Below are 26,110 nucleotides of genomic sequence, written 5' to 3'. Positions count from 1 at the left end.
AAACATTTCCTGTGGAATTTTTAAACTACAGTGATCAGGGACGCCTGGGTGGCTCAGTCAGTTAAGTGTCCGACTCTTGATTTTGGCTCAGGTCATGATCTCGGGTTCCTGAGATTGAGCTCTGTGTTGGGCTCCGGGCTTGGCGGGGAGTCTGCTTGAGATTCTCTCTCTCTTTCTCTCCCTCTATGCCTCCCCCTTGCTCTCTCTCTCTCTAAAATAAATAAATAAATCTTAAAAAAAAAAATACAGTGATCAAAAGAAAATCCTACAGCCTTCCAGAAAGAAAGAACAAGATCCTCACCAAAGAAAATCACACTTCCAATATATTTCTCAGAAAGTCCACCATAAAAATACCCTTTCTGAAGAAATTATTCAAGGATATTCTCATCAACGTGAAAATTAAATAAGAACAATGACCTCGAGATAGGAGGAAAACAAAGTGTACAGGAAATACGGGTGAATGATAAATCTAATAAAAATGTAACCTGCTTTATGAATTAACTACGCCAAACTGTGCTTTAGGAGCTCGGTGCTACCTCTCCACCAAATCAGGAAATTCCCAGCTCGCCATTATAACATGGAGATGGTATATAGGAGATGGGCCTGAGCAGGTCCAGAAAGCCCAAATAAATGACCTGGGATCAGATCTTATATGACTGGCCCATGCTGCTTTGCTGCCATCCCCCCATGGCCTCAGCAGGATTCCCTAGGACCACGAAATGAAGAGGGGAAAAGCACAATTTGCCAGCACCAGCCTACAGTGGACAGCCACACCGGAAATAAGAACAACAATTTTTAAAGATAAGTGGAAATATTAGGTGTCGAAAATATAATAGTAGAGGGGCCCCTGGGTGGCTCAGTCGATTAAGTGTCTTACTTCTTAACTGAGCATAATTAAAAAAAAAAAAAAGTGTCCAACTCGTGATTTCAGCTCAGGTCATGATCTCAGGGTCATGGGATTGAGCCCTGCATCAGGATCCGCTCTGGATGTACAACCTGCTTGAGATTCTCTCTCTCTCTGCCTCTCCCCCAGCCCTCTCGCTCTTTCTCTCTCTCTCTAAAATATATACATATTTATAAAACACTAGAAATAAAGATCACAATAGATGTCATAAATAATAGGAAAGGTAAAACTAAAGAGAGAACTGGTCAGTTGGAATATCAGATGAAGGACCTCTCCCAGAAGGAATTGGGAAAGGATAGTGAGTTAGAAAATATAAAAAGGATGGGTGCCTGGGTGGCTCAGTCAGTTAAGCATCTGTCTTTGGCTCAGGTCATGATCCCAGGGTCCTGGGATCGAGCCCCGCTTCGGGCTCCTTGCTCAGCTGGGAGCCTGCTTCTCCCTCTCCCCCTGTTGCTTCCCCTGCTTGTGCTCTCTCTCTGTCTCTGACAGATAAATAAAATCTTTAAAAAAAAAAAAAAGGAACAGGAGAGGGAGGGGAGAAACTATGAAAGTTTAGAAAGTAAATAATGTATTACTAAATAACCCTTAGCAGAAAGCAAATTAAGAAATATTTAAAACTGAACCTCCCCCCTCTCATGTACTCGCTCTCTCTCATTCTCTCTCTCTCAAATAAAAAAATAAAATCTTTAAAATAAAAAAAAACCCTGAACCTGAGAGATGTCAAAATTTGTGGATGCAACTAACAGTATTTGAAAGAAAATGTATATCTCTATAGGCATTTATTGGGAAACAAGAAATATTAAAAACAAATGAGATAAGCATTCAACTCAAAAAAAAAAAATTGGAAGAACAACACACCAAATCCAAGGAAACGAGAAAGGGAAACAGAATGAAGAGAATTACAGATAAAAACATAATAGGAAAGACTAGTAAAGATGACAGATACTCATAAATTATAAAATGCTAATAACTTTTAAACCTAGACAAAATGGATACATTCACAGACAAAACTTAAAAGACCAAAATTGCACAAGAAGGAAAGATAATTTGACTAGATTAATAATTGTGTCTTCGTTGAAATGGTAGTCAAAGACCCCCCTCCCACCCACAACTAGATGAAAAGAAAAAAGCCTGGCTCTGGCCCAGTTATTTTACACGTGTATCCTTCCAGACTTACAAGCAAGAATTAGTTCTCTTATACTAGCTGTTCTCTGGAACTGCACCATCTAATACAACACCCACTAGCCCCCAGCAGCCAGCAGCCCTTGAAATGTGGTCAAAAGGACTGGGAAAGCAAATGCTTATTTTTAGTTCACCTTCATTAATTTTAAGTTTAACTGAACAATCAATACCACTATTGGAAAAAAATTTTTAAGATTTTGTTTATTTCACAGAGAGAGAGAAAAAGCGCACGAGAAGGGGGAGGGACAGAGGAAAAGGGAGAAGTAGGCTTCCTGCTGAGCAGGGAGCCCAACCCGGACCTGGGACCATGACCTGAGCCACCCAGCTGCCCCTGGAAAACTTTTTTAATGCTGTTCAGTTCAGTACTTCCTAAACTTATTCAGTCATGAAATCTTTTAATTTTTTTTTTAATTTGCATGAAGTAAATTATAATTCGCTACTTTTGGTGTGCAGTTCTGTGAGTTTTGATGAAATGCATAGGACCATGTAACCAACATCACGCTTGGGACACTTGGGACGCAAAACAGTGCCCTAGCCCCACAACTGTCCTTCATACTTCTCCTTTTTAGCAAAACCTTTCCTCCACCCCTCACCCCTATCAACCACCAATCTATTCTCTGTCCACATAGTTTCTCTTTTTCCAGAATGTCGTTATAAACGGAATCCTAAGGGTGCAATCTATGGATGTACCTGTTCGAAAACTTTTCCAGATGTTTGAAATGACTCGGGGATGAGGATCTACTTTTTCAATTGTAAATTTATGAAACCTAAATACACATCATGTATTTCCTATGAAAATACCCAAATTAATGACATTGGTGCACACTGGCGTGAACCAACACAAAATTAATTTAAATAAGATACTGGACACAATAGCAAATATATATGCAAATATAAAAATTATTTATAGATTAACCCATTTGTACAAGGCCACTATAGAGAAAACTTCAACACTCTTTTAAAGGACATGAAAGGGGACACCTGGGTGGCTCAGTCGTTAAGCGTCTGCCTTCAGCTCAGGTCATGATCCCAGGGTCCTGGGGTCAAGTCCTGCTTCAGGCTCCTTCCTCAGCTGGGAGCCTGCTTCTCCCTCTGCCGGCCGCTCTCTGCTCGTGCTCTCTCTCTCTGACAAATAAATAAAATCTTCGGACTCCTGGCCTCACCCCCAACATGCACATGCATGGATCTGACCCCAAAGGCTTTGAGGACTGAATAACACGTTAGCCAAGCGACTGGGACTCGTGGCTCTTTAATATACAAAGAACCAGGCCACTGTGATCAATTTTCAAGAGAAATGACAACACACCATCTTCACGATGACCCAGCTGTTGGAATTATCAGCTCTTAAAGCAGTTCTGATTCTTCTCCTAGGCACATGGTGGGATTGCATGCCCTCCCTGTGAAGTGAGGCATGACCACGTGTCCACTCTGGTCAACAAAACGTGAGCAGAAGAACCTGGGTGACCTCTATGAGGAAGCCTTTAGGAGCAGAGATCACTATCCCCCACCACCCGTTCCTTCCCTCTGCTGGGATGATGAAGAAGGTCCACAGGATGGAGGCTCTGCCGGCCCAGGCTCTAAGTGGGAAGAACGGGGAGGAACTCGGGCAACGAAGGCAGCTATGCGGTGTGATCATGAAATAAACTTTTGTTGTTTCAAGTCACTGACTCACGGTGTGGTTCTGAGCCCTGGGAACACAGCAGTGACCCACAGGGACAAGTTTCCCTCTGAGCTCCATTCCAGGGAGGGGAGGCAACTGTACTAAATAAAACTGCAACAGGAAAACGTTAGGAACTGATAAGTACCATGGAGGAAATTAAACTGGGTGAAGTGATCAAGAAGGACTGGAGGCTGGGAGGGGTGTGTATTTTAGAGCAGTTGGGGACCGTGTCTCTGGAAAGTCGAATTGAGCTTGAATATGAAAGATGTTGATTAAAAAGTCCATCAGGGGGCACCTAGGTAGCTCAGTTGGTTAAGCGTCTGCCTTCGGCTCAGGTCATGATCCCAGAGTCCTGGGATTGAGTCCCGCAGGCTTCCTGCTCAGTGGGGAGTCTGCTTCTCCCTCTCCCTCTCCCTCTGCCACTCCCCCTGCTTGTTCTCTCTCTCTCTCCCCCCGCCCTCTGTCAAATAAATAAATAAATAAAAATCTTTTAAAAAGTTGATCAGGCTAAGACTAGGAGAAAATTATTCCAAGCAAAGATGGGAAAGCATATGCAAAGAATAAGTGTGGTGTGTTTAAGAAACAGAAAGAAATCATGTGGGGCTTAACAAATCTACAAATTTGCCTGGGTGGCCAGTCGGTTAAACGTCTGCCTTCAGCTCAGGTCATGTTCTCAGGGTCCTGGGATCAAACCCCGCGCAGGGCTCCCTGCTCGTGTGGGAAGCCTGCTTCTCCCTCTCCCTGCCTCCCTCCCTCTCTCTCTCTGTCAAATAAATAAATAAAATCTTTAAAAAAAAAAAAAGAAGAAGAAGAAGAAGAAGAAACCTACAGATACTGATACGAAATAGGGTCAGAAAGATTGGCAAGGGTCAGATCACACAGGGCCTTGTAGGCTGTGATGGCTACATGGATGAGAGAATGGATATGGATGGATGGGAGGCTGGGAGGATGGGTGGATGGGTGGATGGATGGATGGAAATGGTCAAATCCTGGATGGTTAGAAACCCAAATCCACTTTATACCACTAGATGGAGCCAAACATTGATATTTGTTATTTAGTTGTTCCCGTCTTTCGCAGAAATTGGTATTTCTGGCTAGCATGATATTCCTCCCTGGGAAGCAGACAGGCTTCAAATCTCCTTAGAGCACAGGAGAGCTTCCCGACTAGTGAGGGTACTGGGCTGTTAGCTGCGCAGAGATACCGATGCCCTTGGCCCAGGAGTGACCTAGTAAAGTCTGAGGAAGCCAGATTCCCCAAGTGTTACCTCTGTCCATTCACAATGCTGTGTTATACAGCAAACATTAGCATGTTCTAGGCGGGTCATGGTGTTAAAAAAAAAAAAATAGGAGGTGCAACCTTAGAGAATGTTGTGTGCTTCACATTGCATCATTCAGGAGAGTGATCTGGCTTTTTTTTTTTTTTTTTAAGATTTTATTTATTTGTCAGAGAAAGAGAGAGAGAGAACACCAGTGGGGGGAACAGCAAGCAGAGGGAGAAGCTGGATCCCCGCTGAGCAAGGAGCCCGATGTGGGACTCAATCCCAGTACTCTGGGATCATGACCTGAGCCCAAGGCAGATGTTTAACCAACTGAGCCACCCAGGCATCTCGAGTAATTTGGCTTTAACTGGCCATTCCTGGCAGCAGAGTACCAACTATGTCCAGATACTAAAGATTATAAAATGCCAACCAAAGTGGGAAACGTGTACTTGTGATGGGAAACATGTCAGCTTATGGGCCAATGCACAAAACCCATGAAACCTTGAGGTTCCACCTATTTGGATACCACTTTGGGATCAGGCAGGTCACCAGACCCACCCCGGGATGCTGCTTAACTCAATTTAAAGTGCACATCAAGGAGAAAATGAGTCATCTGCAACCATGGCATGCAGACAAGACGAAGTGTCCTGCAATGGGAAGCAAGGAGAGATCTGCAAGCAGGAAGATGAAAGGATCAGCACTCGGTCTTGGGAAGTCCTCAGGCTGAGGTGTCTAGAACAGAAGGGAAGAAGGAAAGTCCCAAGACACAAGCTGTCCTGGAGAGTGTCTGCAAAACAAGGCGAGAGGCCATCCAGGCAGGGGCACCAACCGGGCAAAGAAGGGCAAGGCCAGATGTCAGACACAGAGTCTGAGAAATGTAGGGAGAAGCCTTCGGACGATTAGAAAGGAAAATGAGGCAGGCAATGGGCAGAGGGTAGAATCATGCTCAGGAGGAGGGAGCAGGCAGGTGAAACTCAAGGCATAGAAAAAACAGGTTGGGAGAAGATTGGAGAAAAGGACAGGGAGGATGTGGGGGAGGAGGGGAGAACACGGGGAGGGCGGATTGGGCTACATGTTTGGGAGTGGGACTTCCTAATTATTATAGAACATTTCAAGCATATGAAAAACTATAGAAAATAACAAACATGTTAAGGTGTCTTTTGAATGTTACTATTTGTACGGAAAATAATCATACACATTCTCTTCAACAAGTTTTCTCCAAAGTTGGTCTCATATACAGTAAAACTGGAAAGAATTCAGAACTATCATGTCTGTAGCTAGACTTGAGTTATATGCAAACTCAGTTGCCTACCCTACTGGGCCCATCACACCCTTTAGATAATACATATTTTATAATGCCTCACTGTCTATTATGAAATGCAATTCATAGATAATAAACCTACCAACACTCAAAATTTCAAAAAACTTAATATGAAGTCCTATCATATAAAAGAGAAATAAATCTATAAAATGTATTTCAATATGTAAATAAGTCATCACTAACACTAAAAGAAATAAGGTAGCCAGACACTTGTACCTAAAATCCCCATGATTGTGACAAACTGCACAGGTTTTGTCTTAATACCAAAAGCAACATTGTTGTAGGTGATGTGATCTTCTGAAATGGTTAATAGCTCTTTGGTTCCTTGCATTCTGGGAAGGTTCAGAGTATATTTACGGTAGTCATATTGCTCACCAGTATTCCCTGCTCCCCTTTCCCCAGACACTGGTAGGATTGAACTTTCAAAATCCCTTAAAGTTAGGGGCGGCATATACTTGCTTTGGCCAATGAAATGTATGTAAGTGGGGACTCCTGAGTGGCTCAGTTGGTTAAGCATCTGCCTTCGGCTCAGGTCACGATCTCAGGGTCCTGGGATCCAGTCCCGTATCAGGCTACCTGCTCAGTGGTGAGCCTGCTTTTCCCTCTCCCTCTGCTGCTCCCCCTGCTTGTGCTCTCTCTCTCTCAAATAAATTAATAAAATCTTTGAAAAAAAAACTATTTTGGGGGCGCCTGGGTGGCTCAGTCGGTTAAGCGTCTGCCTTCGGCACAGGTCATGATCCCAGGGTCCTGGGATCGAGCCCTGCATCTGGCTCCTGGCTCAGCGGGGAGTCTGCTTCTCCCTCTCCCTCTGCTGCTCCCCCTGCTCATGCTCACTCTCTCCTGCTCTCTAAGTCTGTCAAATAAATAAACTCTTTTAAAAATAAATAAATAAAAATGATTTTTCTAAAAGGAATTTATGTTTCTATGCAAAGTGGAATTTGGTCCAGGCTCTGGGCATTATAAACAAGCTCTTCAACTACATGAATGTCCACTGGTATTGAAAAGTCATGAAGGATCTGGGTCTACTGCTTGGTAATCGCAGAGCATCTAACTCCCCTGTTCGCCGCACTCCAGCAAAGACTAGCAGCAAACCCCTCCATCACGGTGACAGCTCAAACACCATCCCCACAGCTTCCCCACTATCTCCGCACCCCACTCTCCCCATAGAAAAGAGCTGGCCTTCAGGTCCCAGACAGAGCATAAACACCCAATGGAGATAGCTGGACCAGAATGCCAGGAGAACCAAGGGGCTTCTAAAGGGACAGCCATTGCCCACTTTCCCAATTTGTTGACACCACGGAATAGACTCTGAGCTGCCAAAGCTTCTGATCTTTCAAGTGGGCCAAAATCCAGATTTTTTTTTTTTAAAGATTTTATGTATTTATTTGACAGAGGGAGACACAGTGAGAGAGGGAACACAAGCAGGGGGAGTGGGAGAGGGAGAGGCAGGCTTCCTGCCGAGCAAGGAGCCCGATGTGGGGCGATCCCAGGACCCTGGGATCATGACCTGAGCCAAAGGCAGACGCTTAATGACTGAGCCACCCAGGCGCCCCCAAAATCTAGATTTTAATGCCAAATCTTTTGATTTCTAAATATCTGCAACAACCTTTTTTTTTTTTTAACTTAAGATTGAAACGCTCTGGGAGCCAAATACAAACGTTCTCCAGGTTTGGCGAGGCCCCTGTGTGGCGCTTTGCAAACGAAGTATGGGATGCTAATGCAACGTGAGTTTCCGTTTAGCCAGACTCCCTTCTCTTCCAAGCGACTCAGGGCGAGGGGATCACGCCGTGTGGGAGCCACGGTGGGGCCGACAGTCCTCGCGTGGCTAGCGTCTGCCCGCGCTCCTCACTGCAAAATCTGCTTTCTCGGTTAGGCAGGTTCTCTTATTACCCCCATCTAACTAATTAATAGAATCCGGACCTTCTGATTCCCAGTCCTGCAGGTCTGTCGTATGTAGGGTTTTCCTTTTAATAAAAAAATCCTGATTTCTTGCTCACCTGTCCCAGTTTCCTTACCCGCCCTTCCGGGGCTGGTTCTGAAGAGTGCTGCAGAAAAGTGGCGAAGTAGAAAAAGTAAATCATGAAATGAAGACCAGAAAGAGGAAATAGAGTCACGACGAAACTGAAGGCCTGCGGGCTGTGTTCTAAGCTAGGCTGGGGGCACCCCCGGTAGGGGGGCAAGCCCAAGAGTAATTTTCTGGACGAGTCCTCCCGACTGGTGGGAATACGGGTGCTCCTTACGTTATGAATTGTGCTTTGCTGAACCTTTTCGAGGTTAGAGAAAGGAGAGGGAAGGGTGGTGAAGAGGAAGGAGAACTTAGCGAACGGGGAAAAAAAAATCTCTGCCCGCCCGCGCCGAGCCGAGCCCGCCGCCCACCCGCGCGCCCGCCCGCGCGCCCGCCCACGCCGAGTCCTCCGCCCGTCGCGGCCACGTGACGCGGCCAAGATGGCCGACGGGGAAGACGGCTGCCCGGCGGGGCGGGAGCCGGGGCCGGAGTCGGGAGAAGAGTTCGAGATCGTGGACCGGAGCCAGCTGCCCAGCCCTGGCGAACTGCGGAGCGCGGCCAAGCCCCGGACCGGGCCGGAGGGCTGGTCGGCGCCCATCCTGACCCTGGCGCGAAAGGCCACGGGCAACCTGTCGGCGAGCTGCGGGAGCGCGCTGCGCGCGGCCGCGGGGCTGGGCGGCGCGGACGGCGGCGCGGACGGCGCGGCGCGCCCAGGTAGGTTGCGGCCGGGCACGCCCCGCGCGCGCCCGCGGGACGGGGGGCCGTTGGGCGGTGGGAACCGAGCTGGCGAGGGCGTCGAAGCTCCGCAGCCTGTCGGGCGAGTTGGGCAGAACCAAGCTGGTAGCACGCGTAAGCACTCGTCTGTTTTTCTTGATGCCGTGCAAGCCAAGATAATGCGCGGGTTTGGACGGCCTGAGATTGGGCGGCTCCCCTAGCAGACCCTTCTAATTGTGTGCCCCAGACAACATCCTGACTGCCGGTGGCGGACTTGAAGAAAATGTAGGAGTTCAAGCTTAGATAGTCGCTCTTAAGCTTGAAAGTGCTCAAGAACTGAATCCGGTTGCGCTCTGTGCCGCGAATCTCCCAAGTGCCAACCCGGCTCCCGCCTCGGCTGTCCCGACGCACCCAGGAGTGCGAGCTGCGAGGTGGACGTCAGGAGGCGGTGGTTCCAGGCGAGCCCTGCTGCGGCCAACTCCGTTGTGTGATGCGCGCAAGTCACCGCGTTTCCCAGACTGTGCAGTAGGGGTTTTTTGATCCACACAGTGAGCTCTCCTAGTCCTCTTCAGCCCTTGTTATTTGGAATAGAGTTTCAGCATGTTAGAAGAATGGGAATAATGGGAATACTAAATGGTGATAAGAAGGGTGTGACTTGGGCGCCTGGGTGGCTCAGTTGGTTGAGCGACTGCCTTCGGCTCAGGTCATGATCCTGGAGTCCCGGGATCGAGTCCCGCATCGGGCTCCCTGCTCGGCGGGGGGTCTGCTTCCCCCTCTGCCCTCTTCCCTCTCATGCTCTCTGTCTCAAATAAATAAATAAAATCTTAAAAAAAAAAAAAAAAAGAAGGGTGTGGCTTGGAAAGCCCTATAAAGCCAGATATTGAGAGCTGTGCTCACCAATAGAGTAGCCACGACACACGTGTGAGGTTTAAATGTTAAAACTAAAAATTCAGTTCTGTCTTCATAGAAAGTGTTGCGGGGCAGAGTTGATGGAAGACCGCAGTGCTAAGAATCATACTGTGCCTTTACGGTTTCTTGATTCCCTCCTACCCACCGGTAAAGTTGCTGCTTAGAAGTCATCGCTGACCCAGCAGAGTGAATTGTGGGAATTTCGGTGGTTAAGAAAGAGTAACGAGGCGAGAAAAGTTTACCAGCAGACTTGTTTTGAGATCCTGGCAGTGGCAAGTGGGACTAGACGGTACTGAGGAGGCCTGTTCACAGCCTTTGCACATACCTGGGGTGTTTGATTGCGAACCAGCCATTGGCGGTGAGTCCCCAAAGTCAAGGCACATGAGGGGTTCTGGAGGCCTCTGGGATCATGTAGCAAGCAAATAATAAATGTTAGCCGTTCGCCGATAAATGCCATGTGCCAGTGCCCAAAGTAGCACTGAGCACAGGATCAGTAATCGTAAGTATTTGCTTACTTACTAGGTGCCAGGTATTAGTGTTAGATCCGTACCGACGGCAATTCATTTAACCCTCAAAATAACCCCAGGTGATAGCAGGCCTGGCTTCCTGGTGTGCATCAGTGCAGGCTGTGATCCCTGTGGCCACCCGGGTACTCAGAGGGGCCCCACACTTTAAATCCTTATTGTCTTTGTTATTTTTTTGTTTTTTAAGATTTATTCATTCGACAGAGAGAACACAAGCAGTGGGAGTGGGAGGCAGAGGGAGAAGCAGGCTCCCTGCTGAGCAGAGAGCCCGACTCAGGCCTGAGCCAGGACCCTGGGACCATGACCTGAGCCGAAGGCAGATGCTTAACCCCCTGAGCCCCCCACACCCCTGAATACTTGTTCTAAAATGCTGTCCCACAGGGGCCCTGTTAGCACAGCGTGCCACAGTGATCCTGTACTCTATAGTTAACTGTCTTGTTTTGTTGTTGTCGTTTTAAGTAATAAAGGCAGGTGGTAAAAAAGAGAAGAAATCAAACCGTACAAAAGATCATTCAGTGTAGAGTATGTCCTCCTGGGCAGAAACTGCCCCCAATCCTATCATCTTTCAGAGAGCCATCATACATACTTTCATCTCCCCACGCAGTTTTCACACAAACCACAGGACACACAGCAGGCTGTACATCTTGCTTGTTAACGTCTTCTCCCAAAGGATGGGTGACCAAGCATGTGTGTTCCGAAGAGTTAACGTGCTCAGCACAATGGCTTGCACACGGGTGCTCACTAAAGAGGGCATTCTTTCTTTCTTTCTCTTTCTCTCTTTTTTCTTTCTTTCTTTCTTTCTTTCTTTCTTTCTTTCTTTCTTTCTTTCTTTCTTTCAAGATTTTATTTATTTGGGGCGCCTGGGTGGCTCAGTCGTTGGGCATCTGCCTTCCGCTCAGGTCATGATCCCGGGGTCCTGGGATCGAGCCCCGTGTCAGGCTCCCTGCTCTGCGGGGAGCCTGCTTCTCCCTCTCCCACTCCCCCTGCTTGTGTTCCCTCTCTCGCTGTCTCTCTCTGCCAGAGAGAGGGAGAGAGGGAGCACAAGCAAGGGGAGCGGCAGGCAGAAAGGAGCTGGTGCAGCTCCTTTCACAATGGATCACAGTAACATTTTCCCAGTTACGTTGCTGAACACAAGTTAGCCCTTGAGATGCTAAGTGAAAATTCCTGACAGTTGGGAAAGTGTTAAAAGTTTTCCTCCTTGTCAATAGAGGGGAACACTGTACTGTATTATAAGATCCTTCAAGACACCAAAGGGCTACTCAAAACTAAAACTCAAATATATCAAGAATCTACTTACTCCTCTATAATTGAGAACCCAGCAACAAAAAAAAACCCATACGGCCCACTCGCCATCCTGCGTACTCACTCTCTATACCAAAGGTGACAACAAGCTGTGAGCTCTTTATGTCTGGTAGTTGCATTTTATATGCTGCATAATATAAAAGCATTAAAACAAAAAAATTCTGGGACACCTGGGTGGCTCAGTCAGTGAAGCGTCTGCTTTTGGCTCAGGTCATGATCCCAGGGTCCTGGGATCAAGTCCCACATGGAGCCTGCTTCTCCCTCTGCCTGCCGCTCTCCCTACTTGTGCTCTCTCTCTCTGACAAATAAATAAAATATTTTTTAAAAATAAAAAAATAAAGCAAATTTTTTTTTTTAGCCAGTGAGCAGGCTTTACATAAAAATCCAGATGTCCAGCTTCTGAAAACTCGGTGCCCGACCTTGTTGACGAGCATTCTTCCCACCAGAGGGTGGTGCTCAGCGGGGTTGCTCCCTGGATATCCATGGGGCCCCAGGTTCCCTCCAGCTCATCCTCCCATAGCAGCACTCATTTCTGTCCCAGCCTGGCCCCTGCGCAACAGTCAAGATGGAGATCCCTGAACAGACCATTTATTTGGCAATTCAGGAAGTATAGAACTTGGAGACATCCTGTGTGTTTTGCTGATGTGCTGAACTATTATTTTTTTTTTAAGATTTTATTTATTTGAGAGAGATGAGAGAGCACAGGTGGGTAGGAGAGGGAGAAGCAGACTCCCTGCTGAGCAAGGAGCCCGATGTGGGACTCTATCACAGGAACCTGGGATCATGACCTAAGCCAAAGGCAGATGCTTAACAAGCCACCCAGGCGCCCTGTGCTGAACTCTTATTAATGAAGCTTAGAGATGTGAATAGCTTGGCCAAAGTCACAAAGCCAGTAAACCTGAGAGATGGAATGGCTTAAAAATCCACTTCACATTTTCCAGAGCTCTAAATTGAGCACGAATGGGAACAGGTGAGTCATGGAGCAGAGGGAAGGGTGGGATGGCTGCGGAACACAGCCATGTACCCAGGAACGGTGATAGTGATGTGGGAAACAAAGGCCAAAGAAAAACTAAATATCCATACTACCTGCAGCCCATTGGCAAGTCCTTGAAACAGGCCGAGTGACATTCTTCTAGGAACTCTGCTGTCTCCATGCTGATACTTTGCTAAGGGCAAAAGGCAATCTTAACCCAACCCCCAGGTCCTGTATATCTACTTTAACATATAAAACTTCATTTGGAAACTTCCTTTATCTCTAAACCTCCCCCCTCAAGATACATGTTGGCAATCATCCCCCAAGCATATGGCCCACCGATATACATCTGAAGGGTCTCATTACTAAGGTTTTATTAGATGATAATAAATGGCCTTTTCCCAACAATAGCTAGCCCCCTCAGGGTCCTGGAAACCTTGCCTCCAAATTCCTTAGAGACTTACACTATCCCTGACCCCCTCCCAACTTGAAAGTATATAATGGGCCACTCCTCACGACATCAGTGCCCATGGGTCCTGTTCCGTGCTTTAATAAAACCTCCTTTTGCACCAAAAACGGATCCGGAATTCTTTCTTGGCTGTCGGCTCTGAACCCCAACATCTTTCCTACATCAACAGAAGCCACTGCCACCCACTTCTGATCACCTAAAACACTAGTCTTCATGTTGTTTTGCTCACATGACCCCCTAAAAAAATCTTCAGCTTTTAAGGTTGACATGTTTTCTGGCGTACTGTAAATATTAGCTTTTTTTTTTTTTTTAAAGATTTTATTTATTTGACAGAGAGAGACAGCGAGAGAGGGAACACAAGCAGGGGGAGTGGGAGAGAGAAGCAGGCTCCCCGCCGAGCAGGGAGCCCCGTGCGGGGCTCGATCCCAGGACCCTGGGATCAGGACCCGAGGCGAAGGCAGACGCTCAACTGACTGAACCACCCAGGTGCCCCAAATATTAGCTTTTTAAAATAAAAGTGTTACATCATTCTTTAAGTGGCGTGTAAATACCTAAATGATTTGATAAGCACTACCATCCATCTTAAATAAGTTATTTGAAGACTTTACCATTTTTTTAAAGATATTTCTTTTTGAGTAATCTCTACACCCAATGTGCGGCTCGAACCAACCCCAAGATCAAGAGTCGCATGCTCTACCAACTGAGCCAACCAGGCGCCCCTGAAAACTGTACGTTTTCCCTTTTACTCCTTGAACCTGAATTTCTATTCCACTTCCATATGTTTTAAATTTTTTTATTATTTTAAAAAAATTATTTTTGGGGGGCGCCTGGGTGGCTCAGTTGGTTAAGCGACTGCCTTCGGCTCAGGTCATGATCCTGGAGTCCCTGGATCGAGTCCCGCATCGGGCTCCCTGCTCGGCGGGGAGTCTGCTTCTCCCTCTGACCCTCCTGACCCTCCCCCTCTCATGTGCTCTCTCTCTCAGTCTCTCTCTCTCAAATAAATAAATAAAATCTTAAAAAAAAAGAAAAAAAATTATTTTTTTTAAAGAAATTTTATTAGAGTACAAGCAGGGGGAGCAGCAGGCAGTGGGAGAAGGAGAAGCAGGCTCCCGCAGGGAGCCTGACGTGGGGTTCGATCCCAGGACCCTGGGATCATGACCTGAGCCGAAGGCAGACGCTTAACCATCTGAGCCACCCAGGTGCCCCCAAAATTATTTATTATTTTAAAAAATTTTATTTATCATCCTGTCATACATCTCAGGGAAAAAAAGTAAATTAAAATTCAATAAACTTTTTTTGTGACTAAAGCTCTAAGTGTATAAAATATTTTTCTTGTGGAATGAATTACCATTAAAATAATAAGAAATGCTAAGTTGACAAAAGGGTATAATTTTTATACATAATTACTATAAACTTTTCTTGTTATTGTTTCTCTTAATAGGCTCGTTTGGTTTTTCATTAGCATGTATCCATAAATGAAAATACATGGTTTACTCATAAAATATATGATGGGACTCAGCATCAATTTTATTCCCATTTTTTGGTTTTTTAATAGATGCGAGCCCTGAGAAGCCTGGTTCATATAAACAGGAAATAGAAATGGACAGTTTTGTTATAGTAATGTCAAACTTTTGAATTCCTTCCAAGTTATGTGCCCCAAGTCACATTGATCTTTTGTCAAAATTTTATTTTTTGTTCCTCTGTTTTTGTTTAATAAAAATGAAAATCACCTGACTTGCAAAAGGATGCAACCCAATCATATTAAATTTCTCAGCCTCGGAAGGTTCCCCCAAAAAAGCCTTTACCCAGACTTATTAAATGAAAATTATGCCTGTAGTTCTTTCAATAGTTACCTTAACCCAGAACACTCAGAACAGTTGGGGACACCTGAATGTTGCTTATTTCATTATACCTTTGTCAACACAGCATTATTTACCAACACAAAAAGACTTAGTTTATGTGTACTTCAAATCCATTTTCTTCAAAAACATGGAGCTATAGTGTTGGCCCATCTAATGTATGGAACATGTTCCTCAAATTAATGGTACATCCTAGGAAGGAGTATTGAGACAGGCTGAGAATAATTACATATATTTGTGGGAGAAAAAAATGTTTAATTTTCTGAATTCAGGCTAGCCGGCAGAGAATTAGAGACCGTCCCCCTCCCCCAAGACCAGGTTTCCTTAACTAAGTACAATAAAGCAATGACAGGTTGGAAGCTCTTCATGTTTTGGGTGACTTGAATCATCAAAGGAGGCTCCACCTCCACTTGGTGTGTGGGACTCTCTGGACCCCAGGTCGGTGTAATGTAGTTTTGAGTAGCGTTGTTGGTGAGCTCCGGAGCCAACAGCCAGGAAAGAATTCTTGAGACGTCTTTGGTGCAAAAAGGTGATGTTTAAAGGGATAGGACCAGTGGGCAGAAAGAGCTGCTGCACTGGGGCTGTGAGGAATGGCTGATTATATACGTGGGAGTTGGGGGAGGTAAGGACAAAGGGAGGTGTCCAAAAGGACTTCCATACACTAAAGAAGACTCCGGATACTGCAGGCCTTGCTATTGTCAAACTAAGGTTGCTTTTCCCTCTGGGACAACATTAGCGTTAAGACAGTTGGGAGTTTCCTGGAGGAGTGTTACGCTCTGCCTGCCTCAAGTATTTGTCAGTGGGGCTCCAGGATAGAAGGAAATTTAATTTTATTTACATTCCGTTTTGCCTTTGTTTCCCATAGCACTGTGGAGGGGCTGGTGATGTTAGGGCTCCAGGAAATTGAGTCTGTGGGTCTCTGGAAGTTAGGCTATTGATAACAGGATGCTTTTGCCTTGTAAATCTCTAGGACATTCGTAAACTGATGGAGACTCCTGTCCTACAGGACTGTGATCTTTGTCAGTTAACCATTTGTTTTTCCCTTTCCTTAGTTTTAGGGCAGCCAGGAATGCCTGAGGAATGTCACACATAGCTCATGGGGGGGGGGGGGGGGCTGCAGGGTGTGAGCTTGTGCTTTGTCCTCAGCTTGCCTTCTGCTCCCTCATCAGGTGCATCCAGAGGAACATGTGGGATAGGGAGTGAATCTATGACCGGGCCGCAGGAGGGCAAGAGCACCTGGCTCCCGGGCTCCCAAGCAGAGCAGGTTCAGCCCCTGGCCGCTGATAGGATCCAATGGCAGAGAGACGAATGGTGTGAACCAAGAAGGGAATTTATTGCAGTGAGGCCAGTACTGGGGAGACGGGAGTAGCATCTCAGAGGCGGTCTACAAGTGCTGAGAATACCCTCGATTTGTGGAAGGAAGACGTGGGACAGTTGGGGGTACAGGCGGGTGGGCAGCAAAGGCCGCATCACACGGAGTCTTGCTGGTTCAGGGCAGTCCTTACTGTAAGTTTGGGTTCCCATCGGGGGATGCCTCGCCCGCATAAGCCGGAAAGAACTTAATCAATTAGGAAAGTCCAGACTGCGGTGAAAATGGAGGTGGTGGAAGCCCCTTCACATGGGGCTGTCCCCTAGAGCTGTGCAGCTCGAGGGCTGGAAGCGGATCTGCAAACGCCTGGGCTCGCCTGGCGCCGCGCCAGAATCCTGGCTCTGCGCTGCCCCGAGAAGAGCGGGGTTCACAGACCTGGGCCGGGGTCTTCTGCAGTCTTTCCAGATTGCTTCTGTGTTCATTGGTCTGCTCGGGGTTTCTCCCTCCTCTTGATGAGGCTCTACAACTTTTATTTTCTTTGCCAATCATCCAGCTCATTAACGCTGTCGAACTATAAATGTAATACATAGGATTCTCTCGAAATTTAAAAATAATTATACCACCCCCACCCATTTAATCAACCCATTTTTCACTGGTCAGATGTTTAGGCCGATTTTTCTTTGCCAGCAGCTGTCTTCGTGGGTGTCTGAGACTTTAGAATTTTTAGTCCCAGGCTGTCTTAAGTCTCAGTAGTATTTACTTAATACCTTTATTATAAATTCAGCCATAATTCATTTCTTTTCCATTTAGCATCCATGTGTGCGCTCTTTTAACTATCTTTATGTTCATATTAATTAGTGACCATGAAATCAAACAGCTATCAACAAAGGATTAATATCAGTATTAGTTTATACAGAATATACCGACCAATAGACAATTCGGCAAGGAAGTTGATTTCACACGCTATTCACAGAATCCTGGGAGACGATAAACGTGAAAAGCTACTTGACCTCCGTAGTGACCAGACAGCTGCCCGCTGAAACCATACGACCCCCCCACCACCACCACCACCACGGTCCGGTCGGCAAACGTTTCAGACTAAGCGTTGGCGGGGGCTCGGAGGGGCGCGCGCGGGCTTATTTTCCCGCCAGAACTCGGTTAATCGCGTGGAGTCTGCGTTTTTAATTTCTAGGCTGCCAGCTTCCTGGGTGTGAGGGGGACACTTGGTAAACATTTGTCATGGGTATCTGATACTGACGGCCCACGAACTTTTTTTACTCTTAAAACAAAGCGACAGCATTAATGGGAGTTGCAAATGGAAACGGAGCTTTTTCTGATTCTAGCGGTTTTCCATACAAAAAAAGTGTAAGACTCGTACTGCCCACTAACTGTGGACTGAAGATGGGCAACGAGAATTTGAGTCTGGAACTCAGGAGCAGAGACTTTTCTAAAGGCTCTTGGATTGACACCGTCGGACAAAAGAACAGGCTCAGAGGGCCATCTGGGGAGGCCGAGGGCCGGCCTACCCTGGCGGAGAATGCAAAATGGCGCCCTTGAGCTTCGTGGGCGTGGCCTCCGGCTGGGCCCGTCCAATCAGAATGTCTAGGGGCGGAACACTTCCCCCCAGCTCGCCTTCCAGCTTGGGGCGGGGCTTCCTGGAGTTTTCCCCCTTCCATTGGTCGAAAATGGAATTACTGGCTGTGGGAAAGGCCAATCGCGGCGAGTCTTAGTAGAGCCGTCGCCTTAGCAACGCGCGGAGCCGCCTGGGAGAGGTCTCCTGAGACTGACCCGCGGTTCAGGCTGCCCAGGTGCAGCCGTGACCTCCAGGGATCAGAGGCCGGTTGACTACGAAGCCCAGTTATCCGTCCAGGCGCACGTCCGCGCTCGGAACCCCCCGCCAGGCCGATCTTCCAACCTCCTCACCCCGACCACCCTCAGTCCACTAACGAGGCTGTCCCTGTTTCTGCCCCAACAGCTTCCAGGTGCCAGATGATGGAGGAGCGTGCCAACTTGATGCACATGATGAAACTCAGCGTCAAAGTCTTGCTCCAGTCTGCCCTGAGCCTGGGCCGCAGCCTGGATGCGGACCATGCCCCCTTGCAGCAGTTCTTTGTAGTGATGGAGCACTGCCTCAAACACGGGCTGAAAGGTGAGCTGGAGGGGGCGTTCGGGGGCGGGAATTTGGGCCAGCTGTCTGCCCAGCGTGTATTCATCAGTGCTGAGCATTGTTCTGGGTGCTGGGATAACAGCAGGGTACAAAACAGACACGGTCCCTGCACGCCAGCCCCACATCGAGAGCAGCACTGTCCAGGGGAAATGCCAGGCAAGCTACTTGTGCAATTTTTAGTGTTTTGGTAGCCACGTTAAAGAAAAAAAGTAAAAAGAAACAGGTGAAATTAATTTTAAGAACACATTTTATTGACCCCAGTATATCCTAAATATTATGGTTTTTACACATAATCAGTATTTAAAAGCCTTATTGATGAGGTATTTTACATTCTTCATTCTACTAAGGCTTAAAAACCCACACTATGTGTTTTATACGACATCTCAGTGGCACCGGCTGCACTTCAGGTGCTTAGGAGCACATGTAACCAGTGACTAGCGGACAGCACAGTTCTAGGGACCAGACAGACAATAAATGCAGAAACCAACTTAATTACAAATGCTCCAAATTCAAGGAAGCATTAAGGGTTTCAGCTAGATGAGAGGGGAGGTCTTGCTGGAGAGGTGAACTGTGAGCTGAGACCTAAAGGAGAAAAAGTTAGCTGTGCCGAGATTTGAGGCAAGAGCATTCCTTCGTGGGGGAAGAAGCAGGTGGGCAGAAGTCCTGGGTGAGACCAGGCTTGGTTTGAGGAAGATGCCAGTGGGCTCAGAGGTAGAGTGGGAGGAGATGAAGTCAGGGAAATGGATTGGGGGGGCAGGGGAAGGCTGGATCAGGCAGGCCTTTACAGGTCATCTGTTTGTATTGTAGGTGTATCTGGAGGATTTTAAGCAAAGGGGAAAACATGACCTGACTTAACATTTTTAAAAGAACTTCCATGTGTGTGAAGAGGTTGTGGGGGCAGGGGGTGGGTGAGGAGGTAGCCATATTAGGAGCAAGGAGACCCATTAGAATGTTATTGGCAGCAATCAGATGAGGGATGGTGGTGATGATTTGAAATCTGACATTGATGTTGGCATCAGGTAGGAGGGAGAAAGGGGAAGGCTTTTTACAAGCATGTATATATAAGTACGTACATATATACACAAACACACACACATACACACACACACACGTTTTATTTCATGGGCAATAAATAGTTGGAGTAAGAGCATAGTCGGGGTAGCACAGAAACCCTGTCACCAGAGGAAGGGAGAGCTCATTTGTTACCTGCCATCTCTGAGTCCCCAAGACTAATTCAGGACTAAGCAGTAGAGCTGTGCATTGTCCATTTGGCTTTTGGGAGAGAGACTGTGGGCGCCTGAGGACATTTTGCAACCTGTTCTTATGAATAACACTTTTGTTTTCCCTTTTAGTTAAGAAGAGTTTTATTGGCCAAAATAAATCTTTCTTTGGTCCTTTGGAGCTGGTGGAGAAACTTTGTCCAGAAGCATCAGATATAGCCACTAGTGTCAGAAATCTGCCAGAATTAAAGTGAGTGAGAAGTAGCTAACACTGATTTAATGTTTGAAAAAAAACTCCCTCGTATTTACCCATTTCTCAATTCCTTGCTGATAAACTTTCTCTAATTTAGAACAAATTGTAACATGAGCCACACTCCACTTGAACTTTAGTCTCAGCTCTGCTGCTCATTATCCTCAAAATCTTGAGCAAGATTTGCCCCTCCCTGAGCCTCAGTTTCCTTATCTTTAAGATGGGGATAGCGATTCCTATAGGTCACATGAGGTCATGTAGTTTGAAAAGGTGTTGTGGGGACCTGGCTGGCTCAGTCGGTAGAGCACTTGACTCTTGATCTCAGGTCGTGAGTTCCGGCCCCATGTTGGGCATAGAGATTACTTTAAAAAGAGAGAGAGAGAAAAGATGTTGTTACCTGAGGAGCAGTTACAAGAGTAAAAGGGGTCATCGTTATGCTCCTGGAATCCGTGCTTTGGATGCATCTGGGCAGTTTTCAGAATAATACAGCTCAGGCCAGATTTTAGATTCTAGGACATGGGACATTTGTGAAAAGGTGAGACATATCATGTACCATGTCTGGGTTGGCCCCTTGGGATCCCCGTGCATTGGCTCAAAATAAAAAAACTGGACAGAATACAAACAAGGCATCAAAAACTAATGATGTAATATATGGTGATTAACATAACAATAAAAATATTTTTAAAAAAGAATACAAACAAGGCGTCATCATGAAATCTGCATTTAGAAGGGGACCTAGAGAGCCTTGGGCCCATGCAAAAAAGCACCCTGCCTCTCTCACAGGGGGACACCACTGTCCAGCCTCACACACTTCTCCTGGGGAGCCAGCCTGTTCCATTTTCAGATAATAATCGCCAGCATTTACCAAGGGCCTGCTGTGTGCCAGGCATTGTGCTAAGGACATTTCAGGATCTCATTTAATTCCCCACAATAAAGCCTCCAGGAAAGCTGTTGGGATCCCCGCATGATAAGTAAGAAACCGAGACAGAGCAGCTAAGTAACCTGCCCGAGGGCCCTCACCAAGTGAGTAGTGCAGCCAGGAAGGGAACACAGACCTAAGGGATTCTAGAACCGTCTAAGTCCCACCACGTCCATTGCTATGGAGCCCTGTGCGGTCTTCTCAAGATGAAATTGAAGCCTCGGTCCCTGTCGCTAGTTCAGCCCTTGGGCCTGTCCACAGAAGGTGAAAGCCTTTTGCATCGTGACAACTTTCAAATACGTATTTGGTGAGCTCTCAGGAGCTTCCCACGTCTGCTTTGTTTCAGCAGTTCCTTTTGTGGTCCTGCTGCCCATCCCTTCCAACCAGCTCACTCCCTCATGAGGGAAGCCGCGAGACGGAGGCCCAGTGCGTTAGATTGGAGCAGACCGGGGCTGTCCCTCCTCCAACACTCAGACCTCTGTTTCCAGTTATGCACGGGAGGCAGTTTTGAAGTCTTGTGCTAACAAAGAGCTCACTGTCCGCTAAACCCACCACCTCCTTCTCTTCCTACTCTGTGGCTGTGAACAAGTGACAGGCTTGGCCTGTCGAAATCCTCCCGTCTCCTGAAAAGGAAAGACACAATAGTTCCCTTCTCTTGATGCCTCCAGGAGTAGCCTCACCGGGGGCCGTGTGGGAGAGGACTTTTTTTTTTTTTTTACTATTTCATTAAATTGTTATAAAAGTTCTAAAATTTTGACATTATTTTAGAAGTTTATGACTACTGTTCTGGGGGGTGGAAGGGTAGTTTGAAACTTTTGCAGGATGCATTTTGTATCCTGAGGAGTCTCGAGTTTAGTTTCTCTAATTGAAATGAAAATACCTTTTGCAGTATGACCCTGTCACCCAAAATTTTTCATTGTTTTCAAGGTGCTGGTGGTTTTATTTGTTCGCTTGTTTGTTGTTGTTTTAAGATTTTTATTTATTTGAGAGAGAGCACCAGTTGCGGGGGAGGGGGGAAGGCAGAGGGAGCGGGAGAAGCAGACTCCCCGCTGAGCAGGGAGCCCAATGCAGGACTCGATCCCAGGACCCTGAGATCATGACCTGAGCTGAAGGCAGACACTTAACCGACTGAGCCACCCAAGTGTCCCCACAACATCATTTTTGCAATGGCCACAGAGTATTCAGAAAAAAAACTCCCCTTTGGACTTTGTGCTTGTCTTCAGTTTTTCATTATCCGAAGAGTGTGGCAGACCATCCCCACACATACGTTTTTATGTGCATCCTAAATTATTTCCTTACCACATATTATTAGACCTAGAGCTTTGATAACCCGATCAAATCACTGGCTGGAAGTGTAGTGCGGGTTTATGTGCCTGACAGGCCACACATGTCTGTGTCCCTTTGCCACATCATGCCAGTATTCAGTATCTTTTTTTTTTCTACTTTATTTCCTTTCCTTTGTGCTCTGGTTTAACCTCATTTATTTAGGGGAGGGGGGGTTTCAAAGCCTTTTGTACTGATGGGTTGGATTAACCCCTGCGGGCCTGGCTCCTGGAAGCGCTCAGCCCCCACAGCTCCCTTTGGTGTAGGTACTGATGACAGGAGCGGCTCGACTACTTTCTTAGAGATCACAAATGCCGTCACTCTGCCTAGAACAGAATCTTTCTCCTCAAGCAGCGTTACGTCTACAGTTGGGAGGCTTTCTGTTTTCTTCTGATGTTTAGAGCAGGTCTTTTCAAAATTGCCTCTTTGAGATTGGTTCCACAACAGCACGAATGTACTAAACGCTAACGAAGTGTACATGTAAAAAGGTAAATTTTATGTTCTGTGTGTTTTGCGACAGTTAAAATTGCACCTTTGAGCTAATGCCTCAAAACGTGTTGGATATATTAATAGAAACAGAGATACATAGATATATTAGATATATAATAGATCTATTCATGAGGTACATTAATCTTTTGAAGAAATGTTTATCCACTATACCAACCTAACCTGATATTTCCTGGCCCCTGTGAAATTTTATGAATATATGCAAAGTTTTATCTAATTGTATTTGTTCCAGAAATCAGATTTTTTTGTGGCTTAGGAGGTTTGTTTGTTTGTTTGTTTGTTTTAAAAGATTTTATTTGAGAGAGAGGGAGAGCTAGAGAGAGAGAGAGCACACACAGAGGGAGAGAGAAGCAGAGCAAGGAGCCCGATGCGGGACTTGATCCCAGGACCCTGGGATTATGACCTGAGCGAAGGCAGATGCTTTCACTGACTAAGCCACCCAGGCATCCCTAAGAGTTTTTTTCTCTTGTCAAAACAAACCAAAAATACATGTCCGCGATACAGAATTCAAACAGTACCCAAAGGTTTGCAGAGAGTGGTTTTCTGGGCCTTCCCACCCAAGCTCCATAGCTGCTGTTCTTACGGTGTTCCCCGTGTTCGCATGCACGTACGTGCAGGAAGATGTGTATCTCTTTAGCTAAATTGGGGGCTTGGGGGTTTTTGGTGTTATGCCTTAACAGTTTGGTTGTCTGAATTCCAGGACGGCTGTGGGAAGAGGCAGAGCCTGGCTGTATCTTGCACTCATGCAAAAGAAACTGGCAGATTATCTGAAAGTGCTCATAGACAATAAACATCTCTTAAGGTATTTTACCTCCTATCTTTGCTGTCTTTTGCTCCTAAAATACTTCGAACATCGTTCTGGAGATGGTTTGGAATTAAAACAAGAGTGTGCGAAGTACACAGCTTTAAAGAGTATTTCATTTTTCGAGCACAGGTATCTGAAAGTCATTATGAATGAAGATTCATATTGCTGTTCATTTTGAAAAGTCCTTTCAAAGATAATTCTTCAAAAATACCTAAGATTAACTGACAACCTACTCGATTAAGCTTCAACAAAATAGTACTTATTAGATTTCTTGATAACAGGAAAAAATGACTCTAAAACTAGATGCAGTGGACAATTTTAAAGTATAAAAACTTGCCTTTTATAAGAGAACATACCTATATTGCCTATTTTAGGATTCCATATCCATCCTGTAAAATTTTATATTTCTTAGCATCAGTAATGACTAACTAGCTGTCCCTGAAATTTATGACTCGTTCATTTTTGATACTTACATATAAGCAAAAATAATCCTCACAAAAGGAATTTTCTCTAGAACATGGGACTTTATAAGGGAAGAATCTCTCTAGAGTTAATTTGTCTGATTGAGTTAAAAATATCTTATAGTATGGCCTGCCACTCAGAATTTTTCATTGTTTTTAAGTCATGGCTTATTATTGAGCGTATCTTTGTATGATAAATAGGGATTTCAAATACTTCTTCAAATACTTCACGTACTTCGTGTTTTGAGTACAATCACACTGAGTAACTTTGAGGTGCAAATTTTGTTCTAATGAGCTAATTCTTTTTTTAATTGAAATGTAGTTGATACATAATGTTACATTAGTTTCAGGCATGCAACAGAGTGATTCCACAAGTCTACAGTATTCTGTTGTGTTCACAAGTGTAGCTACCATCTGTCACCATACAAAGTGACAACAGTACCACTGACTATGTTCCCTGTGCTGTACCTTTCATCCCCAAGACCTCATGACCTAATTCTTAAGACACTGAGGTCTCATGCACATTCACACATACACGCAGTTGGTAAACGAGCACATCATTGGTGACCAGGAGCTGTAGTAGACGGGATGGAGCCCCCTGTGAATGGCTGAGGTGACTGGGAGGTGAGGAAGTGAAAGCAGCCAGTGTGGAAGGGGGGGTTTATTCTTGGATGTGGGGGGCTATGGGGTCCCGCTTCCTGTTGGCGTGAGTGTAGAAATAGCGCATAGCATTGCGGAAGAAGGCGCCAGTGGGGACAGGAAGGACAGACTGATGGTCGGGAACACAGGAACCAAGAGAAGGACTGGGGTCCAGGGTCCAGACAGAGGAGTCAGCCTCAGATTGGAGGCAGGAGGAGCCTGTCCTCAATCACGGGAAGAGAAGAGACAGCAGCACTTGAAGGGGCGGGAAATGAAAGGCAGAAGGAAACTGGCACCAGGGGGTTTCTGGGCATCTGGGGAAGCTGGCAGCCTGGCCCATCTGCTGAGACGTGAAAGGGCAGGGCACGTCGGGGAGAAGGTGGTGAACATCCCTTCCTGAGCGGCCGGCCACCTGCTGTGTCAATCTCTTCCAGTGAATTCTATGAGCCCGAAGCATTAATGATGGAGGAAGAAGGGATGGTGATTGTCGGTCTGCTGGTGGGACTCAATGTTCTTGATGCCAATCTCTGCTTAAAAGGAGAAGACTTGGATTCTCAGGTAGGATGGGAATCTTGGCTTGAGGGGGAACGTCTTCTTTGGGCTGGGGATTTTGCACAGGGCTGTGGACATGTGCCGGGCCTTCTTATGGGCAAAGCGCAGAAGGTGTCTGCTCCAGGGCTGTGCTGGGGAAGGGAAGTCCGGGCCAGGGCACGGAGGCACACGAAGGTGGAGGCTGGGCTCGGTTTGCAGGCCATCTGTACCATGCTAACGGCCATGCTTGTGTCCTGGGAGCTTCGAGAAGCCATTGGAGGCTTTTAAGCAGTGTGCTGGCATAATCAGGCCCGGGTTTGAGAAAGATCAATCTAGCAACCATCCAAGTGATGAGTTAGACGCGGCCAAGACTAGAGACCACAAAAACATGGAGCGGACAAGTCCCAAAGGTTGGGTGGGGACTGGAGATAAGAGTTGGGAGAGATTGGGGAAGGGAGGTGATGCAGGGGGCATGAAATGAAAGCGGGCAGCAAGGAGCAGAGCACCCTAAGGGGCAGGACCGTCCTCCTTTCTTCCTGCCCAGGAGCAGCTGACCAGGGCTGAGGCCTAAACTCCTGGTGGTGGGGACGGTAAGTGAGTGAGGGGGAGAGACAGCCCCACCCCTCCCCACCTCCAGCTCCTTCAGCGCACGTGTGGCTCTGGCTGAGCGACTGCCTGGCCGGCTTCCCGCCCCAAGTTGGGTATGAGGAATCTAAAAGCTTCCCCTAGTCCCTTCGTACCCAAGCCAGCGGTTTTTCTTTTCTTTTTTCTTTTGGTTATAATCTCTCCTCCCTTTTTTCCCCCCGATAGTTTTGTTGTTTTTGCATGTTGAAAATGTTTCAAAAAATAAAAAGAAGTATTTTTGAAAAGAACCAAAACCTCACACTGAATCCCGTTA

The 26,110-nt window shown here is 46.4% G+C and overlaps 1 protein-coding gene across 1 annotated transcript in view; it reads left to right on the top strand.

Annotated features, from left to right (window-relative positions):
• Positions 1-8,769: 8,769 nt before the first annotated feature.
• The window catches only part of RUFY1 (RUN and FYVE domain containing 1), a 59,957-nt gene continuing 42,616 nt past the window's right edge, over positions 8,770-26,110 (top strand). Inside the window, exons 1-5 of the mRNA XM_035029391.1 lie at positions 8,770-9,045; positions 18,366-18,539; positions 19,910-20,027; positions 23,477-23,578; positions 25,116-25,239. Coding sequence (XP_034885282.1) covers positions 8,772-9,045; positions 18,366-18,539; positions 19,910-20,027; positions 23,477-23,578; positions 25,116-25,239 — 792 coding nt within the window. The 5' untranslated portion in view covers positions 8,770-8,771. The remainder of the gene's footprint in view (positions 9,046-18,365; positions 18,540-19,909; positions 20,028-23,476; positions 23,579-25,115; positions 25,240-26,110) is intronic.

The sequence above is a fragment of the Mirounga leonina genome, unplaced genomic scaffold, assembly GCF_011800145.1.
Source record: "Mirounga leonina isolate KUSES-001 unplaced genomic scaffold, KU_Mleo_1.0 Mir_239, whole genome shotgun sequence".
In the NCBI taxonomy this organism is placed as follows: Eukaryota; Metazoa; Chordata; class Mammalia; order Carnivora; family Phocidae; genus Mirounga; species Mirounga leonina.
Note: the sequence above shows the minus strand (reverse complement) of the source record. Positions and strands in the feature narration are given on the sequence as shown.